This window comes from Achroia grisella, unplaced genomic scaffold (assembly GCF_030625045.1).
Source record: "Achroia grisella isolate CSIRO2021 unplaced genomic scaffold, CSIRO_AGI_Agris_v1 utg460, whole genome shotgun sequence".
Classification (NCBI taxonomy): domain Eukaryota; kingdom Metazoa; phylum Arthropoda; class Insecta; order Lepidoptera; family Pyralidae; genus Achroia; species Achroia grisella.
In genome coordinates, this window is record NW_026712870.1 from 527,250 (window position 1) to 554,351 (window position 27,102).

Genomic DNA, 27,102 nt, shown 5'->3' on the forward strand with positions numbered 1-27,102 from the left:
AATAACAAGTAACCACAGGACTTGTGGCATTAAAAATTTTATTAGAACATACGAAAATAATACAAAATGAAAAGCCAAATTGTAATATAGAATTTACATGCCACAACTACCATCCAGCAATTTCTTTCAACTCCGATTTTATTCATGACATCGATAAGGAAGAATCATAACATACTGCAGTTAAACCGCCGTGGTTTTGGACTGCTAGATTTTGTGAGTCCAGAATGCGTACGGGCGCAATTGCGGTTTTTACCCGTGATTGATCTTTTGACGGTATTACAGTCTATTATCACGGTTTTTCACCTGTAAGAATCGTTAATCCGACTTCATTCATTTACTGCAAGCTGGAGTACAATACCATCACCATAGAAAATCATGCAATCTTGATTAATTATTACAAAATTGTCAATGTTATTATTTATATGTATCACTAATAAGTCGCCAGTATCCCTGCTTCGTACGTGTATTACAAACATTAGAAATTCTCGGCTTGTTCTATACACGTATGTATTACTTATACATAAAAAACTTCCTCTTGGATCAAACTATCTACTACTGAAGACCCGTTGCATAATTCATAAAATATAAGCGAATGGATAGCGGTGACAACTTTGTTTTATACTATGTAAAGATTTGCGGGTTGCTATAGAGAAGCTGATATATATACGACAAGCTTATGAACTCTTGTAACATTACACCGAGGATATTAAAATAACATACCATATACTCGCTGCTATATCGTTTGTCTTTACCGATGATATTAAATTTTACCGGCCTATTGATCTAGAAGTTTAGCTACATACGTGTACCGGTTCGTTCAATAGAGAAATGTAACTGTGTCAAGGCACGTATAACGCTTGAAGTATCATTTATAATGGAAGACACTGCTATCACATGGTAATTAATTTGTAAAAACAATTACGCACACCACTGTCGTCAATTAAACAAGTTTTCCTTGTTATTCCATTTCAAACAGTATTAATTACGAGTATATTATCTACTGGCTGTTCACTGTCAGTTTATTTAGAAGCATTCAAGTTAATATTGAAGTCCACAATACTCTAATGATTAATAGCAAGTCTAATGGATGCGTTGTCCATAATGGACTCACATCAGGTCAAAGCATTTGATGGTATGCGCATACTACAAATAGAAACAATTTGGAATTTAATGTGTCAAAACGATCTCCTTTCAGCTCTAAAATTTTTTCATAGACAGACAACTTTCAACTGCAACAAGAACTTCTTCTTTCGTGTCAATGGTAGACCTAAATCTGTTTTGACCAGAACTTGGCAACTACAATGACACAATCGGCCGCCTCGTTCAAGTCTTCTTCGTGCAAGACGCTGGACGCAAAGGGCACGATAGGAAATGGAACATGGTTTGGGAGGGAGTCCTGCAGTTGCAAGTCTCCCGTGCAGCGATAGCCCATTTCAGCAAATTGCGCCCGCAGCGACTCACCTGCGTACGCAGTCTGTTTAATTGCAATTCCAAAGAGGAACTTACAAATAAACATATAGACCAAGTAACTTACAGGCAAAATCGCGTAACAAATAAAGAACTCAAGCTACAACCAGTTAGATACAGGGAGAGAAATTAGAAATTTAAGTGGAGACGGATAAGAGTACAAAGTTTTGGTAAAAATCCATGCGCTGTGGTAAGTCGTCCTTTGGAAAGAAAAACTTGTAAACTATCTAGAATACATGTTTGACCTGTGTAAGTGTTCCGCGTCACCTACTAGTTTCGCTGCAGGATGTAATGGATGTGGCATTGTTTGCAATAGCGACAAGAAACACCGTTATGTATACAATACTACGGCGGGCAATATAGATAACATTTGACGTTCTACTGCACAATGACTCGGTTTCAAATGAACATGAATTCGTGGGTTCGACTAGTGACTCACTTTATTAATTATAATATAAGTACTTATACCATATTCTACATTATACATATACATGGTAATCTAATGAAGTGTGGAAAACAATGATAAATGATTCATCACAATTAAGATATTAAATGCGAATTAATGTTTATGGTGCACTTTGACGCTTACGCAACCATGAAATTTAGCATAGTAGCATTTAGGATGGACAAGAATATGGGCTACATTTTATCACGACCATTGAGATGAAATTACGCCCCAAAGTTTGTTAATACAAGATTATAAACCAGATATATTATTATTAGAGATACGTGAGATTATAAATTTATTAAAAACACTATTTTTATAATTGTTATAAGGTAAGAAAGGGAGTAAATAACGAGATGACTGTGAACAGGGATTAATGGAAGAGAAAAACATATTACGCCGACCACAAATAAGGGATAAGGAAGAAGTAGGTGATGTCCATTTTTATAATTGTTGTATTCCTTGTATTATTCTTAAATATAACTAGATATACTGGTACTAAACTAGATATATGGTTTTACTATTGATATAAACAAATGTGAAGAAAATTTTAACCATTGGTTTGTATATCAGTTTGTTTTCATCAAAATCGTCTGTACAATCATTTAATAAGTCCATACTATGTCATGAATATTTATATATTATAATACAGAGCTAAGAATAACTAAAAAAAATTAAGTTTGTTGTGTTGTCAAGGTTGAGCAACGGAATAATTACTAGACCGTAAGTTGAGTAAGGCTTCGGGATACATCGTATGTTTGAATGTGGGTCTGTAGAAAGTAACAGAGCCTAGATTAAGTAACTCAAGTAGTTGTTTTAATAATGCTAACTTCATACACATAGAAAATATTTATGTATGTGCCAACATATCGTTTCAGATACAAAAACATATATACTAATAACTGAAATTGTCATCCATGCTCAAGAATTGTGAACATAATTTCCATTATCATCAATAAAAAAAAATCTAAGAACAAAATCAACTGCGAATAACCAATATTTTTTTTTACTGAGCGTTATAAATAAAAAATCTAGTACAACTTGCATGTTATCACAAACTGTCCTACTTTTCATTTTTCGACAGTTCTTGAAATACCGTGGCGAATCGGATAACGTTGTTTTGTCGAAAATTAATTCACGTCACAAATGAACTTCGAGTTACAAACTGATATCTTAACACGCGCCAGAAACATTAGCCCGTTTTAACAATCATGCAAAAAAATATAGATAGAGATAAGAAATAATATGCATTTTAATGGAAATAATCTTCAGTCAAACTTAAACTATTCAATAGTGTTTATATTAAACACTATTGAATAGTAATATATTTTTTGTCTTCCACTCATTTGGAACTCAGACTCATCACAAGAAGAACGAGTAAGAAACTTGCGTGTTGCTCTTTTAAGTAAATACATTTTAACAAGGATTAGGCATTTAGAATTGAATAAAAGAATGTCAATAATTTTTTTCAGACTTTAGAAACCAATTAGATTTCAGTTCTTTAAATTTACAGAGAAGTAATTAGAAACTCTTCAAATAATAAAAATAATGCTGGACTATTCTCAAACATCGTCTCAAACTAAACAGATCTTGTACTAAACATTATAATTTTTTTACGTCTTCTACCTTGCTCCTTATGACATTAAAAGTATTTCGTTTAACAGGACTTACAAATTCCGATACGACATCTAAATAGTCGTATTCCTGTTAACAAAATTAAATATACTAATAATGCACCAATGAGCAATTACAACAATAGAATTACTTAATTATAATTGATAGTAATTAGAACTAAGTAACTAGCACTGCGTGGGCAACTAATTGTGCAAGTGGAACATACACTTGAACAGTATTACTATATTCATTACATAATTAAAAGCTATATAAATTGTACAGAGAAACGGCAATGGCAACAGTATTAGTTTATTTGACATATCATAAGACTCTGTAATAAACCTACAAGAATAAAGATATTTTGGATTTTGAGGTATATGTATAATATCATTAAAATAAAAAAATACTTGACTAAACAAGAAACTCTATAAAAGGTCGTGTCCCGAATGTCCCGTATATGTATTTCTTAATTCGTATTAACTTCGTATCTGTCTAATCTATTAATCTATCTATCTATGAAAATATATTGTAAATTTGAATGTTCATTTTTCGTAACATAAGAGTATTACAAGCGGCTAGCATTGCTGTACTGAATACTGAACTTATTGAGTAGATTTTTTTTATTATTAATAATGGGTTTGCGCTTGGTCTTACCTCATCTGATGGTAAGACCTAGGATGTAGAGCGCTTACCCAGATGCTATCTATTCTCCATAGACTTGAAGAATCCGGGGTTGTATTTCTCCGGGAATACAAAAGCTGGAAGTGTGTTCCACTCTTTGGCAGTGCGTATTAGGAAGGACGATGCGAACCGCTCAGTGCGAATGTGCGGAATTTCGACCTACGGATGAAGTCCCAGTGTTCGTCGTGTAGTTCGGTGGTAAAAGGGAGAAGAAGATAAATACAGTAGCTCTTTTTTACACTACAATGGTGGCAAACAGGTATACGGCCCATTTGATTTGACACCAAAATCACATCGAGGCTAGAAATAGAAATAGAAATAATCTTTATTCAAATAAACTCATTACAAGCACTTTTGAATAGTCATATTTTGATTCTACCACTCATTCGGAATGCAGATTCATCACAAGAAGAATGAGCAAGAAACTTGTGTGTTGCTCTTTTTAATAGATGTTTTTTTATATAAATAATTACAGTGTAACAAGTAAGAGGCATGCGATAATCAACATAGAAATCGCTACGCACTCATTATTAGTGTAATCAGATAATATTGTCAGTGCTATGGATTTAAATTTTTTCTACAAAAACATAATTATCGTTTACGAATTCTTCAATTTTATAGTAAGCTTTTTTGCAAAGGAAGTGTTTTATTTGACATTTAAATCTTTTTTCTGGCAGATTTATAACAGACTCTGGTATTTTATTGTAAAACCTTACGCAATTGCCATAAAACGAATTACTAGCTAGAAGAGAACAAAAAGCTAGTGTCAGTTTTGTGTTCTCTTCTTTTAGCCTCGAGAAGAGTGGATAGTCACTAATAGTGAATAGTAACCCAATGCACCATGTCAGATTGACATTCAGGCGACCCCCTTTATAAAACTATCATAGTGAGTTTCTAGTGAATTCGCCACAATGGGCTAGCTTAGCTGACCTGGCTTCTAGCAATGGGGATTAGTGACCTCATTGCTATGAATGTACCATGACAGAGGTTGACCTTCTCTGGTGTCCCATATAAATACATAAATAAAGATAATATTTTTTTTATTTTAAATCAACACATAATAAGAATGGAGCGATCTTAGAGATCCAATTTGCACTCTGTAACGATACTCCTCCGAAACGGCTTGACCGATCGAGGCCAAAATTTCATCAAAAGTCGACTTTCAGGCCTGCAACGTTTACCGCTCAAAAATTGCAATAGTCCAAAATCGACTTATTAAGAATTAACACGCTCCGCTCTACATGTGAGCTGGTGTGTAAACACAAACCTAGTATAATCGGAAGTTATCAATTGATATGTTAATTATCATATAACAAAGTAATCATATAACAATTTGTATAAATTCAACACAAACGCGATGTAAACAATTACAAAGTAATATTAATAGTTGATTTGCTAAAGGATGATAAGTGTATGTTTACGTACATACTTATCTTGAGAACTATAATCCCCGATTATAACCGTTTCTTTAATTATATAAAATAAAATCATTGTTTTAATTCATAATTCATTCTAATCTAGGCAACGAATATTTTGTTACGGTTTTTAACAATATTTATGTAAATATATATAACTGAAAGGTGACTGACGTAGTGATCTATCAACGCACAGCCCAAAGCACTGGTCGGATCGGGCTGGATTTTGGCATGCAGGTAGATGTTATAACGTAGGCATCCGCTAAGAACGGATTTTGATTAATTCTACGTCCAAGGCGATAAAATAGGGGATGAAAGTTTGTATGAAACTTTGTCAATTTTAAACCGATCGGGCTGAGACTTTTCATGCATAAAGCTACTATGACGTAGGCTTCCCCTAAGAAAGGATTTTGATAAATTCCACCCCTAAGGGGATAAATTAACGCGAGCGAAGCCGCGAGCAAAAGCTAGTAAGAGATAAATTCTCTTCTTTAGGAAAATGTATATATAATATCAGTACTCCGTCACATGCCCTTTACCCTCGTGAAGAGTCTTAAAGTAAAAATGAATGAAAATAGAGAGATGCTTATACCTATAGATGTTTGTTATAGCAGAGCACAGTCACAGAAGTGTTATAAAACAAAATGTATATAAAGAATATCATATTTTGAATATGGATAAAAGAATATATAAAAAACTCTCATTGTAGATCTAACACTCAATAATAATAGACTGCTAACATAATACAAATGTTTGTATCCTGCGATAATCGAAGCCAAGACCATCAGAAAATAGGTGGCGTGCTAAACCGCTACACTACCGAGGCCGCAAAATGAACTATATTTTTTTTAGTATGAATGATAATAGTATGGTTCACCCAACTGCGCTAACAGTATACGCTGGCGGGGTACCAGTGGAGGATGATACCATAAAGATGAAGTTAGATCAATTAGCCTATGGTGACAAATTCTTCACCAATCAACCGTTTAGAGGTCGACCTGACATATTGCTAGTAATGTGCGCAATATTCCGTTTTACAAAAATCCTCTTCCCCCAAATAAACTAAACCCCAGTGTGTATGTATACATAAAAGAAATTTTGTGTGTTTATTGGTTTTTATGCAAAACACTTTCAGACTTCACGAGGTGAACGATGTATTCGGGGTAAACAAACTGATCGAGTCTAGACTGTAACGACTTGCAGACTAAAAATATTGCCCTTGTGTCTACCAAAATATATTTATTTTCATCGGTAAATTGCCAAAATTATATGGGTTCCGTTCGTCTCGTGTAAAAATATTATAAATTTTATAAATATTAGCTACATACCTTTTTTTAAAGATAGCTATGCACGCTTTTGTGCTAGATAAATAAATAAATAAATAACCCTGGACAATTAACACAGCGCCGTCTAGTCCCACGGTAAACATAACTTAGGAGTACTCGACAACTGATATAATAACTTATATATGTTTTTGTTTGTAAATAAATATACATAGAAAACACCCAGACCGATGCAAACAATCATACTCATGAATACAAATGATTGCACCGTGCGAGGAATCGAACCCGCGACTATCGGAGTGCAAAAAGTATATAAAGCGGTGTGCCAAACTGCTAGACCACCGAGGCCGTTGAATACAATCAATCTTGACATGTAACTTTATTAAGACAAAAATGTATATTCTTCATAACACAAAAACGGATAAATTTTATGAAAGTCTTCCTTTTTGAAGTCGGTTGAAATGAGAGCACGAGTTAAGTCCTCTACCAATTAAGGAAACGTACTAACATTGACATTACTATGAAGTATTCTAGGTATAGTTAAATTGACCCTTCATGTTAAGTTGACCCTTGGTGTGTTTTTACGTTTTCTAGCCAAGTTTGGTGCCGGATGTCTGACTATTATGGTAAACTCAGCAAATTACTGCAATAGAGTGGTATAATATATACTTAATATAATAATATACTTACAATATTATTTTTTATTCTTACAATATGTCTAAGACCTTATATTATTTATGCAACTATTTGTCTATGCAACCTCTTTGCTACATTGTATTATATAACTTAAAAAAAAAGAAAACAGAACATTCGAATTTTAAATTTGCCATTCTTAAGTAAATCGTTGGGAGGGAAAATACAGATCCTTTAACATTAGAACAAAAATAGCTGACACTGTCGTAATTACAATATGAATATGAAAACTTACAATTTATTAGTAATCATAATAATATTTACAATATATTACACTAATCGTTAACAGCACAGTGCCTGATGCTAAGCGTTATTATCATTAGTATGCTAACGACAATAGATAGTATGTACTAATTATGTGTATTTGACATATAACAATCATTAAATGTAATTATTTACCTAAGTGGGCTATTAACAATGGCGACTAGTACACCCATTGCTATCGATATGTCATATTGGATAGACCACCACGAGGTCCCCTCTAGAAAACATTGTTTAACCGCCATGTTGAATTCCCCATTATAGTTAACTAACTAGATTATTTACCTTCGTTAGTAATAAAGGCTATTGCCTCTATTACAATCATGTTAGATAGCCCTCCACGCGGTCCCCACTAGAAAACATTAATTAACCTACATGTTGAACTTCCTAATATTAATCTGATTATTTACTTTAATTAGTAATGAGGGTTATTCCTCCATTTCAATTATATTAAGGTCGACCTCCACACGGTCGCCACTAGAAAACATTGTGGTTAAAGCCTAATAAATTCGCCACAATGGGCTAACAGTCCTGACTTCATGCTCGTCCTGTTATACTACACTGGTGCCCCGTCAGCATATACCGTTAGCGCAGACGGGTGCACCACTCCATCATCCGCAAAAAAAAACTGTTAGCGCGGACGTTCTCCATTCCATTATCTATTTTAAAAAATATATATGCAATATGACAGTATAAAAGTGACTCCAATGCCCTACTACGTAGCGTACCTGCATAATATTTTTGCAACGACGCAAAGGTTAACTCAAGTTATGAGGTAATATGTACTTAGTAATCATTATGAACGTTATTACAATGGAATAGGATCTAAATTGAAACGTGTAGGAACAGCCGCATGAAAGGCTGCACATTGAATGACCTTGTTCCTGAATCGAGAATTAGAAATAATAGCAATATGTAATAACGTGGTTAATATGGCACCTACACATCACATTTAGAACGCAAAATTGAGCATTTCAGTCAATGTCACACGTTTTTATTTTTATTTTAAATGTGTTAGACACAATCTTACGTGATACACATAACCTATTACTTATATAGATATATAAGTATTTTATAAGTAATAAATTAGTCAGTGCATACGCGATCAATTTCAGATATAGTCCCTAAACGGAACCCTAATGGTTTTCTACGAGCCAAGAAAATCTACTTGCAAGAATGCGTGGTGGACATACGACGCCGTGCGCTTCCGAAAGCACTTTCGCCTCCGTTCGGCCTCGGTCGGCCATCATCGCTCCCACAGCTGACTGGGCCAATGAGCGAGCGTGACGGAAATACGCGAAACCCGCGTCATAGACAAAGAGCGCAGTCCGCGCAACGCAACTGGCCAAGCCGCCCTTTTCTTTCTAGTGCTCGCCTCCGCCGTAGTGACAGCGTATTTCATTATCAATAGCGTGGAGCTTATACGTTTTATTTATGAATTTAATATATAAAATTTAATGCAAACGTTAATATTGTAGCGTGTTAGAGATTTGTGAATATCTACAATGGGATGTAACGTGTCTTATTGTTAAAAGAAACGCGTTCGTGTCGAAGTGATGTACGGCTCAATAGCATCTGTTGTCAACACAAAATAAACGTATATTATGCAAGTTGGAGCAAAATGTGGCCGTATTAGGTAAATGTCGCGTGTTTTATGTGTAAAAGTATTAATGTGGCAGTGTTTGTGCCAGTCTTATTGTGATAAAGTGCTCTGTGATTATAATAAATGGGAATGTACTGGAGGTAGCAGCGGTTTAATGAAAGGTGAGCCAGGCACTTGCACGCAGACCGTGTCTGTATTGTGGGAGAAACGATAATAAATATAACCTAAATTATACAAATACATTGCTTGTGTTTATTTAAAGACTATTAGGTACATCGTAACTGTGATAGATAGGTAAGTAGGTAATGAATCTGAATACGAAATTCAACTTTTCTTATGCTATTTTATGGTCTAAAGTTCAAGCGAAGATAAATGAATACGCAAGAATATTATCTACATTCTAATAAGTTTCTGTCTAACCCAAAAGTAAAAGGCCTGAGAAGAAACAATATTATCTCTGCTTAAAACATCGAATACCTACTATTTTGACATTAGAGCAATTAAATAAACAGGTATCATCAGGTTTTGTTCTCAGTGAGTATAAAACCAGCCATAAAATAGATACAAACAATGTACTATAATACCAGGCATATTTAGTCAAAAATTAACATGTATTATTCAAATTAGTCCTTTAAAAATACTATACAGTGAATAATGAATTAATATGGACAGTTAATTATTTTAGCTATTTATTTATTTCAATAATAAGCCATGCTCATATTGCTTAGTAAATATGTCAATTAAGAATACCAATTATAAAAGGAAAAGACTGGTAATAAATCATCTTAGTGTCTTGTATGTTATTTTGATCAATTCTGCATTGATATTGATAGAATATAATTTATTGAGCTACTATATATTTACTAAATATAACAATAAAAAAAGTTTAAATTGACATATTGCTGTTGGAAATATTCTAAATATGAAAAACACTATAAAAAAGATGATTACAATTTTAATTGTCTTTTATTTTTTTAAATACAAGATTCTCCAACAATTTTAAAGTAAGGAACTCTAATATACAGTTTTGTTAGGTGTTACTGATAGGTAAGCAAAGAAGAGACACTCCGATTGGGCTATAATGTTCAGATTATTAATATAAAACTTAAAACTGAGAATTTATAATATTAATTACATAAATGCCTATTTATTTTCAATAATATTAATAAAGATATATAGTCTCAATGATATACAGGAAAATCTATAGTTTATTCTCATACTAGTGTAATTATTACAGTATGATATTATGACTGAAGTCCATTTTAGAGTGAAAAAAAATCTACAATCAGCTTTGTGTTAGGCGACAGAATTATGTAATATACATATTAGTGGCAAAGTTTCCAATATATCTGAGTAGTTAAAAATATTCGTAGGACATTTTAGCAGCTTATGAATGTAAATTTTTTATATTATATTTTTTTCTCTACCATCCAGTTCAGTATCCAATCGAGAAGAACTGGCAAGAAACTCAATTAAATCATATTATATTAGGTGACTGTCAACGAATAAGATATTATTATAAAAGTTAAATTTACTCAAAATATACCCTGTACACAGTAGAGAATTTAATTTTAATTCACAATGTCCAAAAGTTTGGGTATGTGCTATGTGAAAATAATGATAAGCAATAATACTCTCACAGCATACTCTGGTGTTGAATTATCACTGTTATCATATGTACAAATCCAATATTATGAATTTGTCAAATTATATTGATAATTTCTTGACTATCTACTTATCTTATTAATATTATAAATGCAAAAGTTTGTGAGTATGGATGAATGAACTATGCTTAGTTTAGGACTAGCTGGTTCTGTATAAAGTATAAATTGTCTAGAATTGTCATTTCATTAAACTCAAATAGAATAGAAAGATAGAAAATGCTGTAGATTAAAAAAAGTATGTGAATAAAGGAATTCCCATACTTTATTCAATCTACAGCTTATTTGGAAAGCTGTTTCATCACAGAAAGTATAAGCAAGTAACTTGTGTGTTGCTCTTTTAATGTGATATAATATGATCATTGTAACTTTACTTTTTCAAGTCGAAATGTGTGAATACAAACTACTAACTAGCACTAATTTCAAAACATACAGATAAATTATTTGACACAAAAACTTTAAACTTACTAATATTAAAAACACGGAAGTTTGTGAATATAGATAAATGTATGTTTGTTACTCTTTCATGCAAATGATAAGACTTTACAGTAATATAGCTGTAATCAGAATAACACATAGACTACAAATTTAATATGGGTAAAACTGCAGGCGCATCTAGTTTAATCATAAATCTAGGTTAGAATCCTAAACTGCTTATATCAGCTTTCTGGAGACCTTTATAAATATTATTAAAAGAAAATAAATAATGTGGTTATATTTTTGTATATTTTTTTTTTAGTGGCATATAGAATTCAATTGTAGAATGAATTTTATTGATATATTTATGTATAACATATATAAACAGGTATAATTGACTAAATTCCATGTTTATTTGTTATTAATAATATTATTTTGTCTGTCAAGTCATTAATTCATATATGGGGCATATTCAGTCACTTATGTCTTTTATCTAATTAACTAAAGCATTGAGATCAGATAGTTGTTTCAGTTAAGATCTATCATAAAATTACAATTGATACTCTATAGCAATAATATTTACTTATGTATTTAATCTTAATAGCCTAGTTTCTAAAAATAAATACAATCTGAGATAGTTGATTAAATATGCCACTCAAAAAAAAATACAATAGTGTAATAATAACATATAATGTCCCAATAATAATAATAGTTACATGCACCTAACAATGTTTTGCTTAAGTAAATATAAGAACTAAATATATTTTATGTATTGTTACAGTAAATAAGACTATGAGGGTTGTAATATAATGCAGTGGTGGCACAATATATTAGCGCTGGCAATTGTTTGCGCTGTGGAGGCGGACATATGCCCCTCTAGATGCACCTGCACCAGTACCAAGCTCTCATGCTCTGCTAATGGTGTCCCTGACAACAAACTCACAAGAGCCATACTCTCTAACTATGGTCCTACCCTGCAAGAGATCATATGGACAGACTCCAAGATAACCTCGTTAGAACCAAACCTGTTCGACGGGCTACACAATCTAGAATACATCGACTTGAGCAGAAACGAAATAATAAGGACTGAACACGGACAATTCGCCAGACTGAGCCGTTTAAAACATTTAAACATATCGAGAAACCATCTCGACGACATTCCCAGATATACATTCGCTGATCTGGAAAACCTAGAGGTTCTAGATGTGTCTCATAACCAACTCCATGTAATACCATTCCAGGTCTTTGGGCCAATGATTAAACTGCAATATTTGGATATATCTCATAATAAAATAGCCACATTCTTAGATTACTATTTCAATCCCAATCGTCAACTAAAAACATTGTTCCTAAATAATAATAGCCTAGTCAAAATTACAACCAATGCTCTAGTCAACTTAAGGGAATTGGAAATACTAGATATATCTAGCAACAAATTAGAGTATATACCTAAATCTATATTTGATAACTTCAAACAACTTAGAGACCTGAACCTGAGCTACAATCAATTCCAAAACATATCACATGATGCTTTTAAAAATCTTATTAATTTAAGGTGGTTAAACATGGGTGGTAATAGAATGAGGATGTTGCCATCGATGCTCTTCCAACACAATGAAAACTTGAGAACAGTCTACCTCGAACACACTGAATTACAAGTTATAGAAAATACTAATTTCAAAGGCTTAAATAATCTACAGCGACTTTACATTAGATACAATATATTTTTACGTGAAATTGAACCTTATGTATTCCAAGATACCCACTCTTTAACACATCTGGATATATCTGCAAATGCATTGACAAATATACCGTTGTCATTAAATATACTTGATAAATTAGAAGAGCTTAGAATAGGTGGCAATCCCTGGGCATGTGACTGTCGAATGGCTTGGTTTGCTGAATGGGCTGAGAGGAGAAAAGAAATCATAAAATCTGATCTCAGTTGCAGACTAACATACCCAAACGATATGCTGGCTATTTTGAACCACACCAACTGCAAACCACCTGAACTAATTGAAAGCACTCCTCTGACCTTATATAGGTTAAAAACGGAGGCATTATTGGAATGTAAATTCGCTGGAAACCCTGCGCCATCGATCACTTGGATTACACCAACGCGGACGGTATTTCATTGGAACCCTGACCCTCAAATACCAGATATATTCCACAAGCATGGACTAGCTCACGATGAACAATATCATCCCATAGACAATTCAAAATCAAGGGTGCGTGTTCGTGAAGACGGATCGCTACACATCCGAGATATACACAGGGAGGACAGTGGGACCTATTTGTGCTATGCAACGAACCCTTCAGCCAATGTGTCAGCCACGGTCGTCCTCAACATTGATCCAATGATGATGTACGAGATAAAAATGTACAGCTTACTGTGCGGTGCTATATGCGCCGCGGCTTTCTTGGGTCTCACGTTATTAGTACAAGCGTTACGTTACATATTTTACAGGTTTGTCCACTATTTTTACATCAAACTGAGCTTGTTTATATTGTATCAACACCGGATTTTCTTGATCGTAAACCTATATTTTTCAGGTTTCATCTCATGGAGACGTGTTGCAGCTGCTGCACTTGCGTTAATCGTGACGCACCGCGCACGCGACAGATTTACAGTATGTTGGACAACATTGAACAATACAAAAGGCAGCAATTGGAGAAGCTAAGAGAAAACTATGCTGTCCAAGTAAGTTCATATCTGTATTCTATTTTTTTACTTATTTTGTCAATAAAATAACAATTTAGTCATTTTATTTGTTAAATTTGTAAAAAATTTATTTAATAACTAATTTTATATGAATCTTAGTTTATGTCGTTTAATTACTAAACACGCTATTATTTTCAGGTACACAGAATAAAAGAAAACTGCACACAACAAATGGAATGGATACAAAACAGTTACTCTAGCCAAGCGACACATCTGAGAAACATAAGAGATATAGGCAGCAATCATTTATCTTCCATGAGGGACCAGTATTATGATCAGGTAAGTCTAAATAATTTTTTGTACATTTATTTATTTAATGTTTTGTGCAGATTTCTTTTACTTCATTATTAAAGATATATATGCATACTCGTCTTTGTTTATATACATATTATATGAATATATAATATACAAGATAATTTAATATATTTACAATAAATATATTTTAATTGTATAGTAATCCAATAATCAAATTATATATAATTTATTATTTATCTATAATAGTCCGTACTGTATGATTCAGACACGTCATTGATATGAAATGCTTTGCAGTACCATTAATACTCATATAATGAAGCACTTAGTATATTGTTGCACATAAAATAATTATATTAATGGACTTTAGTTCATTTTTTTTATTCTCCACACGTAATTCTATCGACTATATTGTTTACATCTATTCTTGACTTTGTTCAATATGTCACTACGAAATTTATTTGCTCTTGAGAGTTAACTGATAATGTGTCGACGTGTTACTTCCGAATTCACATATACACCGATTATATACATATATATATCGAAATAATTGTAGATCACGTATTCACTTATGCTCTGAGAGTCCCTTCTATTAATTTAACAGAACAATCTTCTATTCATATATCTTTAAATACCGTCTGACGCACGTTCTTTTTTTATTCAGGTGAAACGGGTGAGAGAATATTCGACGTGCCAGTTAAATTGGGTGCGGGAAAATTACGTTTTCCAAAGGAACAAAATAAGAAAATTCAGCGCTCACCAGATACTCAGATTGCGAGAATCCTACAAGTATCAGCAGCAAACGTTGAATAAGGTCTTAGAGAACCTGCCGAGCTTGTACTTCGAGAACTGCCGCAGCGGCTCGTGCGGCCGCAGCGACTCGATGGCCTTCGACCCGGACGTCGAGGTGATCGACATGTATCTCAAGACCAAAATAGAGAAGCTGTCCAAACTTCCGAACCCCATTCCGGACGACGAGAGCAAGATATCCATCTACTACACGCCGACGGAGAGATCGTTGAACTCTAGAAGGAACTCGCCGGTGCCCATTCCGGAGGGCATCCACATCAACATGATCGAGCGGGGCCCGCCGCGGCTGCTGGCCATGATCAAGCCGCTGCAGCCGGCGCCGCCGCCGCCGCCGACCCCGCCCGGCTCCCCGGCCGGGGCGCCGCTCCGGTACGGGGAGGCGGAGTCCAAGCCGGCCAGCGAGCCGCTGCTGGGGCGCGGGCGGGACGCGGACGGGCGGCGGTGGCAGCTGCCGACGAGCGCGAGCTCGCCGGAGCTGAGCGAGCGCGAGCGCGAGCACGAGCACGAGCACGAGCACGCACGAGCGTCCCGGCACGAGCGCGCGCGCGTGCTGCTGGCGGTGGAGCTGACGGCGCCCCGGTGCGAGGCGCGGCACGCGGCCGGGCAGGTGGCGTGCGGCGAGTGCGCGGAGCTGTGCCGGCAGTCGCCGTTGTAGTACCGGCTGGTGACGCGCGTCTTCAAGATCTACGCCGTGGCGGGCCGGAGCCTCGCGCGGCGACACGCGCCCGCCGGTATACCGCTCTGTGATTATAGCGGCGATTCGCCTTCCTACGTTTAATTGTTAGTGTTCGCGGAACATATCTTGCCCGATGTTTCCAATGTCAATAATAACTTAAGGTATACATTAGTGAGGGACCGACGGGTACGGTCGGCTCGATACCACTCGTACTTCTAAGTAAGCTGTGATAGACTAGATTTGAATTTACATACGTTTAGCGACGGTTCAATAACGTACTGTCTAGTGATAGGTTGTAAGGAGTGTACTGAATCAATCTGTTCGTCGTTCATGTAGTGACTCGTGTGGACCGGAATTATGTAAGCGTTCTGTGGGTATTAGGTCTTGTAAATACATCTGTTTGTTTCAATCATTTTCCATTTTGATGTATTTTTAGGGTAAAACTCTTAGAGCATTATGCATTTTTTATATTGGTTTAACTTAAATAGAGTAATGTGAGGTATAAGGAAGTTGTTACAATCTTGTTCTAATTGTTGCGAGGTTATTGTAAATTGGTGTATCCACGTTCGGCACGGAAGAGCTCTCCATTAGTTCTAGTGTCTGTCCGTCGTATCCATCTGATCTCAAAAACTGAACGATAAATATACGAGCATAATACACATACTATATGTTGATAGATAAACTCATTCGTCATCTAGTAATTGCATATATAAAATTTTAACTTTATCTAATAGAACATTATGTATACTTATATATTTTGTGACAACGTCGTACAGTGCGTTATATGAGTGCAGTGATATGCCAAATAATACAATCCAGCAATGATTATATTATATAACGTTTCTTAATATAAAATATACAAATATTGTTGAACATTTTCTAAATATATAACAAGAGTAAGCGGCTAATCATGAGAATAAATTATTTTTCAATGTATTGAATCGTATTATTTAAACTGGTAATCCTAAATTCAGAAAAAATATGTTGGCGCCATAACTAGTAACTCATAAATGGCCTATCCTCCTTCCCATTGTGTTTAACTTTTAACATTTATTTTGTATTTATACTATAACATTCCACAAAATTAAAAAATATCATATTTATAAAATGTTCTCGATTTGGCACCAAAAGGCCGAGTCAATCTTTTGGATCTTTTGAAATAGAAGAAGGCTACTTAGTTCAGTCGGTCGGATACTTTGGTATTAATTTAATTATTACTATTAAATCCTTCCTGCTCAGTCAGGAAGGATTTAATAGTAAGACAAAGTAATTCTTAGGTCTTGAGATAGACCTAAGAAATTAGCACAATTCGATTCTATTGGCACAATTAAATTGAGTGAGCAGTGAGTCTCTTGGACGACCTCGGTAGTCCTAACGATTTAGAACACCTCTTAACTTCCGATTATCGCGGGTTCGATTCCTTACACGGTGCAGACTTATTATTATCTCAATCCGACAAACGTTCGGATACCAAATAACCTGCGTAAACCACATTAAATATAATTTATTAGAATAAAATTCTGAATTATGACACGGCAAAGTTATCCGTGTCGTGGTTATAATGTTTTTGTCGAAAAAACTTAAAAATATCGCTGACAATATTATCCGATTGCACGAAGAATCAATGCGTAGCGGTTTCTATGTTCATTGTCCCATGCTATAAAACAACATTTATTTAAAAGAGCAACACACGCAATTTTCTTGCTCATTCTATTTGTGATGAATCTGCGTTCCGATTGAATGGTAGAATAAAAATAATATGATATTCAAAAGTGCTAATCAAGTCTATTTGTATAAGATTATTTCTATTCATTCTAAAATGTAACTACATATATTTACTTATTTTTATGATTGTAAATGTATAAATAAAATATTACGTTGTACAATTTTGCAGAAAAACAAGAAAACATTTTTTTACTCTACACTCTTGCAAGGGATAATTTGTAAGTTTAAACACAATTTATATACATTGACACACATTACAGATACTAGTTCTAATAGATACTAGTTTCTAAGAGCAGTAAAATAAAGATTATTACTATATTTTATTATGGTAAACATTTTTAACTAACTTACTTTTAACTTGTTAATAAGCGATGTGAAAATTTCGCATAAAAATTTATCGTAAAAAAATTCCAGATTATGCACACTTGAGCCTAAAGATTACGAGTTAATTTTAATTATTTGTATCATTTGTACTAATCTAATGCAATATCCACACATAGCAGTACATAAAGTAATTGCGCCTAGACTATACACCTGACATCTGCCCTAGTTTTATTTTGCAGACGTTCAAAATCATTTTAAACAACATATATAGAGGTTTTTGTGTGTATTATACAAGTGAATCAATAATTTTAAATGAAACACTTTCATATTCTTTAAATATTTATTCACACGTTCACACACAAATAACATTATGGTCGGGGGAACAAAAACATTTTAGTCTAAGGGTTGATACTTCAGTTACACAAACCAGTTCAATCTACACAATGAACACGTCAGTATGGAATCGGAATTTGTAAAGATAATATCAATAGTGTATTATAAATGAAGAGGAATCATGGCGTAGTGGTTTGCTACCCGACTTCGACCCCTAAAGGTGACGAGTTCAAATCTGGCCAACACAAAAATCTGTGTATCGATTTATATTCCTACCGTGGAGGAAACACCGATAACAAACCAATTAAATCCAAGAGGTGGTGACTTGCTTCCTGCCATGTTGGATTCTAATATACATTATTAAAAATATAACCCTATCTCGACATGCGTAATGCGGGCATGTCAAGTATTGCTTTCAATTGACTGGCTGGTCTAGCGGTACATCGCACCGCCTTACTTTCGATGGTCGCGGGTTCAATTATCGCACAGTACAAATATTTGTATTAATGAGTATGACTTTTTACTTGTCTGGGTATTATATTATGTACGTATGTACAAAAAACCCATAACACAAGCACCGTTTGGTTTAGAACTAGATGGCACTGTGTAAATTGTCATGGGTTAATAATTATTATTAATTTCAAAGCTATATTGGAAACTTCTCTACTAAAATATTTTTATGGAACAGACTTGTATAGTTAAATAATTTATATATTTGGACTTCTATGCCTGTAGAGTTTGCGAAATAATACTAAGAGTGGGCAGTACTGATGAATTTGTATTTTTTTCTAAAAAAAAAAAACAAAACTCTTATCGGTTTATGAATGACGGAGTTTTGAAGAAAAAATTTAAAATACAGCCGTATGAAAATCACTTGCTCATTTTTTGGCGTCGGTTAAAAATATAACTGATCGCTGTCTATACATGGAGCGTATATGAAAAAAACGAGAGGACTTTATCAAATCAATGTAACTGCACCTAAAACTATGATTTTTACAATTTTTATCGGTTCGCGCGCTAGTCTATGAAACGGCTTAACCGATTTTGTTTTTTTTAAAGCTTTTGGGCGCAGCTGGGCTTTATAGCTTCACTGGACGATAGGGAGCGAGTGCAGATGGCACTCCAAACCCACGGAAGGTTGTATGAAGCGGCTGAAAGCCCACTCCTGCCTGGCGGATACGACTTAGTCTGAAGACACCGCTAGGGTTCAACCTCACCTCAGGCCGTCACAATTTCGAACCCCCTTTAAATTGGACGGGGGATTGATCGGAGAGGACCGATTTGGGTATCAATTGTTAACCGAATAAAGCTTAAAATAGCAAAAATATATAAATTTAATACCTCTCAGTAATAAATATTATATTTTCTGTATCACGGCAATGTTGTAGGGAATGAGCACTGCTTATCCTAAAGTACAGGAATTTTCCTATTTAGGGAGCAGGGTTCCACTAAATATTTTAAGGATATACTGTAACATATATTGCAAAGATTTCAAGGATGTGTGCAGTGTAAAATATATAAAAAAAACCGAACCTAACTAATTAAATATCTAAATAAGGACATTGATATAAAATGGATAATTTACCAATAAATATACTTTATAATTATTTTTTTGTAGATTAGGAGCGAAGGAATTAGGAAAGGCATATACATAGGAGGTAAAGGAGGAGCCTGCGGAAACCTCAACTTGCAACAAGACCAAGGCTAGGATAAGGCTTTCTAAAAAAAAGTAATTCAATTGAGTTTCTTGCCAGTTCTTCTTAATTGGATCTATATACAGAACTTGACGGTAGGGAAAAAATATAATATAAAAAATTTTACGTTCATAAGCGGCTAATATGTCCAACATGAATAAATTATTTTTGAATTTAAATCTGAAGAGGTGTGATATTTCTAGGACGACCTCATTCGTGCTGTACAAACGTATGTTCCTTGGCAACAAAAAATGACCAACCATGTGCTACCACTTAAAAATTAATACCTTTCCGAATGAGATATTTTTAGAAGCCGCTTTACAATTTATATGTACATTAGATACTGCGCCGATAGGTAAAATTAATTAAAAGGATTAGCAATTTTATTTTATAACACGTAAATAATTCTGTGGTACTATTCAATTGTTTATAGCTAAGAAGACGGTTATTAAGAACAAAAATACTGAGTAGTAAATAAGTTATAATTATTCTACATAAATAAATATACGACCTATAGTATCTAAGAAGACTAGTGTCTTCTCAGTGCTAGCAACGTATCTTATAAGATCTTCCTGCATGCGGTTCCCCCTGGAAACTGTTATGATAAATTCCTGCTGATTTTGCCACAATGGACTAACTGACCTGACCTCATGCTCATCTTATCATCCTCCACTGGTGTCCCGCCAACGTTAATTAGGCGGGTACACTATTCCATATTCATCTATTTAAAAAACCCAATTTAATTATAATCCTATCATCACCATTGATGCCCCACAAGGATATACCACTGGAATAGGTGAGATACCTACTTCGTCTGATAGAATAATTCTGTTAATAACGTCACCCAATAAGAACAAAGGGAATATATATCCTAAATACTGCACTGTCTCAGAAAAACACATTTATTTATGTAATCATGTAACTCGAATGCAATCCATAATTATACAAGTCAGAGTTTGTTTCAATGCTATAGCCAAATAATTATCATATTTCTCACTTATGTACATGTTTTTTTTATTGCTATCTCAACTTGCAGTTCATTTTAATACTTCAAACATGGCAAGACGAATAACTGCTGTTTTTTTAAAGTCAATTCGTTACTATCATCTTCTCGTAGAGTGGAACCACGTACTAACGCGATATACGGCTGTCATTTAAATAACCGCTTATTGAATGTACAAATTAATCTTAAAATATGTTTAAAAATATTAGTAAACAATTCCAGAATATTCCTCAGTATCTTCTTGTAAAATTCAGTACACATCGCAATAAAAGACATTCTCTTGTCACAAATTTTCCCAAAATTTGACGGAGTAATGCGTACCTAAGAAAATAATTGAAATCGTACCATAAGACTTATTTGTTCGTAAAATCATCCCGGCTTAATACAAACACTTACCTTTGCTGCAGTTCTGTTCCAAACAATGACCTTGTGCCCAGAATTGAGCAGGTTCTTCACTATGCCGCTACCCATGATGCCCAGGCCGAGGAAGCCGAACTTCATTTGGCTGGCTTTAATATTCTTCTCCAGTAATGTTTCGGAGACATTCTCCAAGTCCAACGGTGGCGTTTCCTGTAGCAATTATTGTATTGATTATTGCAAACTATCAGGTAGTTGGGGAGAAGTGGTTTGTTAGTAATGTGGACTGTGGACCCTATTGCTAGCAATGTACCATGCGGATTGCCATTCCCGCGGTTACCCTGGAAACCATCGTGATAAATTCCTGATGAATATATCATAATGGGCTAACTGACTTGACCTCATGCTCATCTTATCATGCTCCACTAGTGCCTCGCCCGCGTAAACCGTTAGCGCAGGCTATAGGCTGATAATGGAATGATGCACCCATCATTCCATTATCATTAATAAAAAAAACTATCAGGTAGTGACAGCCGAATGATTATGTAATAGGAATGTTTGCAACAGTGTTAACGTATTAACATTAATACAACAACACACAAGTTTCTTGCTCGTTCTTCTTGTGATGAGACGGCTTTCCGAACGAGTGGTAGATAAAAAACAAATTGTTATGACTATTCAAAAGTGCTTAAATTAAGTTTATTTGAATAAATGTTTTTCTATTCTATTCTAAAAACAACTGATTGAGTTTCGCGATTATGTACGAAATATTTGGCAGTTGCAGTTCCAAGCGCAGGTCACTTTTGCAATTTATTGTATACTAGCTAACCCTACTTCGTCTGTATCACACTTACTTGACGTCTATTGGCAAATCTTTTTAACTTATAGTCTCTGTTTTTCTAATGTGTAAGCTACATTACTGTAAAGTTTCATCAAAACCCGTTCTGTAGTTTTTGCGTGAAAGAGTAACAAACATTCATCTATCCATCTATTCATACATACTCACAAACTTTCGCGTTTATAATATTAGTAAGTTACCAACTAGTAGTTATTAACTAGTGGCCTGCCCCGGCCTCGCTTTAGTGTTTGTAACTTTAGGTTTTGTACTATATGTATATATTTTGTGCCTAATCTGTCACAATGATTGAATGACTGACTGATGTAGCTGATGTAATAAGGAGTAACTTAGGCTACTTTTATTTTAGAAAATTAGAAGAAATTTTCTAAAAAGTTAATAAAGTTAATAACCACGCGGACGAAGTCGTGGGTCCAGCTAGTTAGAAATAAAAGACCAGTGGCCCCGCGATCTCCGTTCGGCCTCAGAATTAAATAATATGTCAAAGGTTTTTGAAGTTCAATAATAGAAAAACAAAATTACTTTTACTATTTTCCATACAATTCTTTATATTTTCACACCATTTAAACCCTCCTTGGAGTTCTATAAATATTTCAAAAACCAAATCCGTCCAGAGCTTCTTTAGTTTTAGCGAGACTAACAAAAATAATTACTATTTTATATACAAGAAGATTTCATTTCGTTGAGCCGGTGTTTTAATTACTAGGGTATAATGTACTGACCTAGTGATATTAAGGTTAATAAACGTGGAGGATTGCGTTTATTAATTTACCATCATCTGTTCGTGGCGCCCGATTGACCACAACTGACTTGGATAAATACTAGTCTAATTATCTAAGTATATATATAGGTTATATATTATATAGGTTATTGGCAATAGACCTCTTTATAAGGTATTCTTATGTTGAACAAGAACAACAAAATTTATATACAAGCTGTGCCCGCGGTTTCACTCGCGTTAAATTTCAATAAGAAATATAGCCTATAGAATAGAATAGAATAGAATAGAAAATCATTTATTCAAATAAACTTAATTTAAGCACTTTTGAATAGTCAACATTATTTTAAATCTACCGCTTATTCGGATCTCTATATTGTAATCTATATTAAAGTTTCAAAATCCGTTCGGTAGTCATTGCGTGAAAGAGCAACAAACATACAAACTTTCTTTCTTTCGTTTATAATATGATTAAGATAATAAAGGTATAAACTTACAGGTCTCAATATATTGGATGGACGATGCAGCAGACTGGACTTCTTCGAGAACGAATGGTTCAACATAGAGGGCTTATCGTTCATATCACTTTCGGTGTAGGACCTTGACAGGCTGCTCTTGCTTTTCTTCCGCGGCGCTGACTTCAGTCCGGTAGACGATGAGCGTTTTATTGGCTTCACCTTTGAACCCAAACGTATCTATAAATATTTAGAGTCTTCATCATTTCGTTACAGTTTTTATAACATAGAGGATAAAGCTTGCGGCTCACCTGATGGTAAGTGATTACCGCCGTTCATGATCAGCTGCAAAAATCTGCAGATTTTGCAGAGGAAACGCCAATACTCGATATATGTCGTTGTAGCCCACTCGTGCATAAACGAAATACCTCTTTTGGAAAGTATAAACTCTATCCTAAGATAGAAACCATCGCTCCTAAGAATATCCTTCAATTCCTGACCTGACGGGTCTAGTTAGTGATCTTTAAAAACACCGAGCACAATAGATTTATGCAGGTCGCAGTGCTACAGACTACAGTGCTTAGCACCTGACAACAGCCAAAACCCTCAAAAATAAACATATCACGGTTGAGCTCTATGCAGTACCCTTGGATACCATCACAATAAATGCTTGGTGAAATTGAAAGATGAGCTAAATGACTTGACCTCTTTCATTCATTTCATTTCACATTGGTGCCCCGCCGGTCACGCCGGGGCACCATTCCATTATCATTAAATAAAAAACATATCTAAACTTGACGATGCCTGATGATTACCCAATCAGGCATAATAGATACATAAAACTTTTATTCACGTAACAGGTACACATAAGGTACAGTAATATAAAGAGAGATACAAAGTAAATACACAACTACATAGGTCAGTAAACAATACACAACATAGGTACAAACGTGTGAGTAAGGTAATGTGTGTCATCGCATCATCGCCCATACGCAGCACCTCAGTGTAGTTTGTCGAGAAAACCACTGATTGTCAGGTAGTGCCCAGAGACACGCGAGGACGCATGCGTGAAGGTATATTATTAATTTTATTATTTACCTTTGGAGTGGAGCTCTTCTTTTTGACCTCGGGGGATGTGGTCTCTTCCTCCGTCTTTTCCTCTTGGTTTTCGCTTGCCAGGACATCCTTCAGCTTGTCAAACTCTTCCTCGGCATTCCTCGCGTGGTCGTCTAATTCAGCGAATTTCTAAACAAAAAACGCTAATTACAATAATAATAATAACCCAAAACAATTCGCACCACCGAGGAAAAAGGACAAACTCTTTTTTTTTTTTATGGATGTCATAGTGCGCTAACGATATACGCTGGCGGGCACCAGTGGAGGATGATGAGAGTAGCAAGAGGTCAAGTTTCCCATTGTGGGAACCGCGTAGAAGTCAACCTGACATTGTACAGTTAGCACAGACTAGTGTACAACTAATTAATCATCCATTTAAAAAAAAATTACACCGCGCCTTCTAGACCCAAGCTATCCAGATCTCATGTTATGATGGGTACTCGACAATTAATAGATATGCTTAATTTTTTTGTAAATACAAACATAATACAAATTAAAAACACCCAGATCAATACAAACAATCATACTCACTCATACAAATATTTGTCCTGTGCTAGGAATCAAACCCTCGACCATCTGAAGGCAACGTGCTAAACCGGTAGACCGCTGAGGCCGTCAAACTAACTGCATACTAACATTTTATTGTAATCTTTAAAACTTAACAATTAAAGAACATTATCGCAGTCTCTCAATAAGTATATTGTTTTAATTATAGTACAGGCATAAACGAACTTGCGGCTCACCTGATGGTAAGTGATTACCGCCGCTCATGAGCACCAACACCAGGGGAATTACAGGTGAGTTTTTTTTTGGGCATGATAGTGGAATGATGCACCCGCCTGCGCTAACGGTTTACGCTGGCGGGGCACCAGTGGAGGATGATAAGATGAGCATGAGATCAAGTCAGTTAGCCTATCGTGACAAATTCAACAAGAATTTATCACGATGGTTTCCAGGGGAAACCGCGTGGAGGTTGGGTAAAGAACAGGAGGGAGGAGGATGGATGGTTAGAACCTTCAATCACCGTGCAAAAGGCGAAAACACGTAACGCTGTTATCCAGAAGAGGGGCAATTCATATATAAAGACATATTAGGGAAGGGCTGCGGGGAAGGATATCAATGAAGTAATAACTAATAACATTGCTGTTTAGGCGCGATTGTATTTTGTGGCCCAAAATATATTTTAAGACTGCAACACCGCAACGTCCGGGTTTGCAGCGGGCCAGAGACAAAACGTTAACCATTGTACTCGAGATTCAAATTCGCAAACAATCACATTACATATAATAATATAAGCATCAATTGTAATAATTCTCATCAATTAGAAAACTAGCCAGGAACCTCAGATTTTATTTACACCATCGAGATCTTCATCACACGAAAAAGCGTAAACATTATACATATAATACTAGCTGTGCCCACGGTTTTACCCGCGTGATTTATAGCCTATATGTTATTCTGATGTATAAGCTATATTACTGTAAAGTTTCATAAAAATCAGTTCAGTAGTTTTTGCGTGAATGAGTAGCAAACATCCATCCATAATCACAAACTTTCGAGCTTATAATATTAGTAAGATATATAGTATACTAGCTGTGGCCGCTGCTTCGACCGATTGATATTTTTATATATTTCGAGTTTAAGATTTTTTTATCTTATTTATATAAAATCTCCTGTCACAATTTTAGAAATTTTCTATGCATATTCAGTAGATCTTAGAATCGGCTATCTATTTGTCATACCCCTAAGTTGGGTTGTCCAACCCTTAATTTATTTTAATTTTTTTATAATGTGGCATTAAAAATACACCTAGCGATTTTAATTTATATGACAAAACACCCATTGCGGGGTCAGCTAGTAGTCTATAAAAAAACCATAGACATTCGACAGACGTTATCCTGCTCGATGTCTTTCCGTTTGGGTCAATTCCCATTTCCACAATAAAGCATACAAAAACATAAAAAACTCCGACAAAGTTCTTCAAGTGTTGATTCTAAGGATACTATAAAAATATATCTTAAGATAGTATTCTTACACGATTATAAAAGTTAATCATAGAACAGTTACATATAAATCTAATACTAAAATTAACAACTTCTTCATGTGCTTTTGGATGCAGCCGCATGATGGGGAAATATTAAGACGAAGTGTCTTAATATGCGGTTCCCCCTAGAAACCATCGTGATAAATTCTTGGTGCATATGTCACGATGTGCTAACTGACCTGACCTCATGCTCATCTTATCATTCTCCACTATAACCCAGCCAGCGTAAACCATCAGCGCAGTCGGGTGCATCATTCCATTATCATTGATAAAAAAAACTATCAGGTAGTTACAGCCGAACGATTATGCAACAGGAATGTTTGCAACTGTGTTAACCTATTAACATTATTTATACAACTGATTGAGTTTCGCGACTATGTACGAAATATTTGGCAGTTGCAGTTCCAAGTGCACCATTCCATTATCATCCATGAAAAAAAAAACCCCATCTAAATGTAATTTCTCACTAATGATTTA

The 27,102-nt window shown here is 34.9% G+C and overlaps 1 protein-coding gene across 3 annotated transcripts in view; it reads right to left on the bottom strand.

Annotated features, from left to right (window-relative positions):
* The window catches only part of LOC131845184 (cytokine-like nuclear factor N-PAC), an 84,890-nt gene that overhangs the window by 50,574 nt on the left and 7,214 nt on the right, over window positions 1-27,102 (bottom strand). For 2 of the 3 annotated variants that reach the window (XM_059194223.1, XM_059194221.1), the window contains exons 5-7: window positions 24,564-24,710; window positions 23,508-23,705; window positions 21,476-21,649 (exon numbers count right to left, since the gene is read on the bottom strand). In XM_059194223.1, coding sequence (XP_059050206.1) covers window positions 21,476-21,649; window positions 23,508-23,705; window positions 24,564-24,710 — 519 coding nt within the window. The remainder of the gene's footprint in view (window positions 1-21,475; window positions 21,650-23,507; window positions 23,706-24,563; window positions 24,711-27,102) is intronic. The other variant, XM_059194224.1, reaches the window with a different exon arrangement.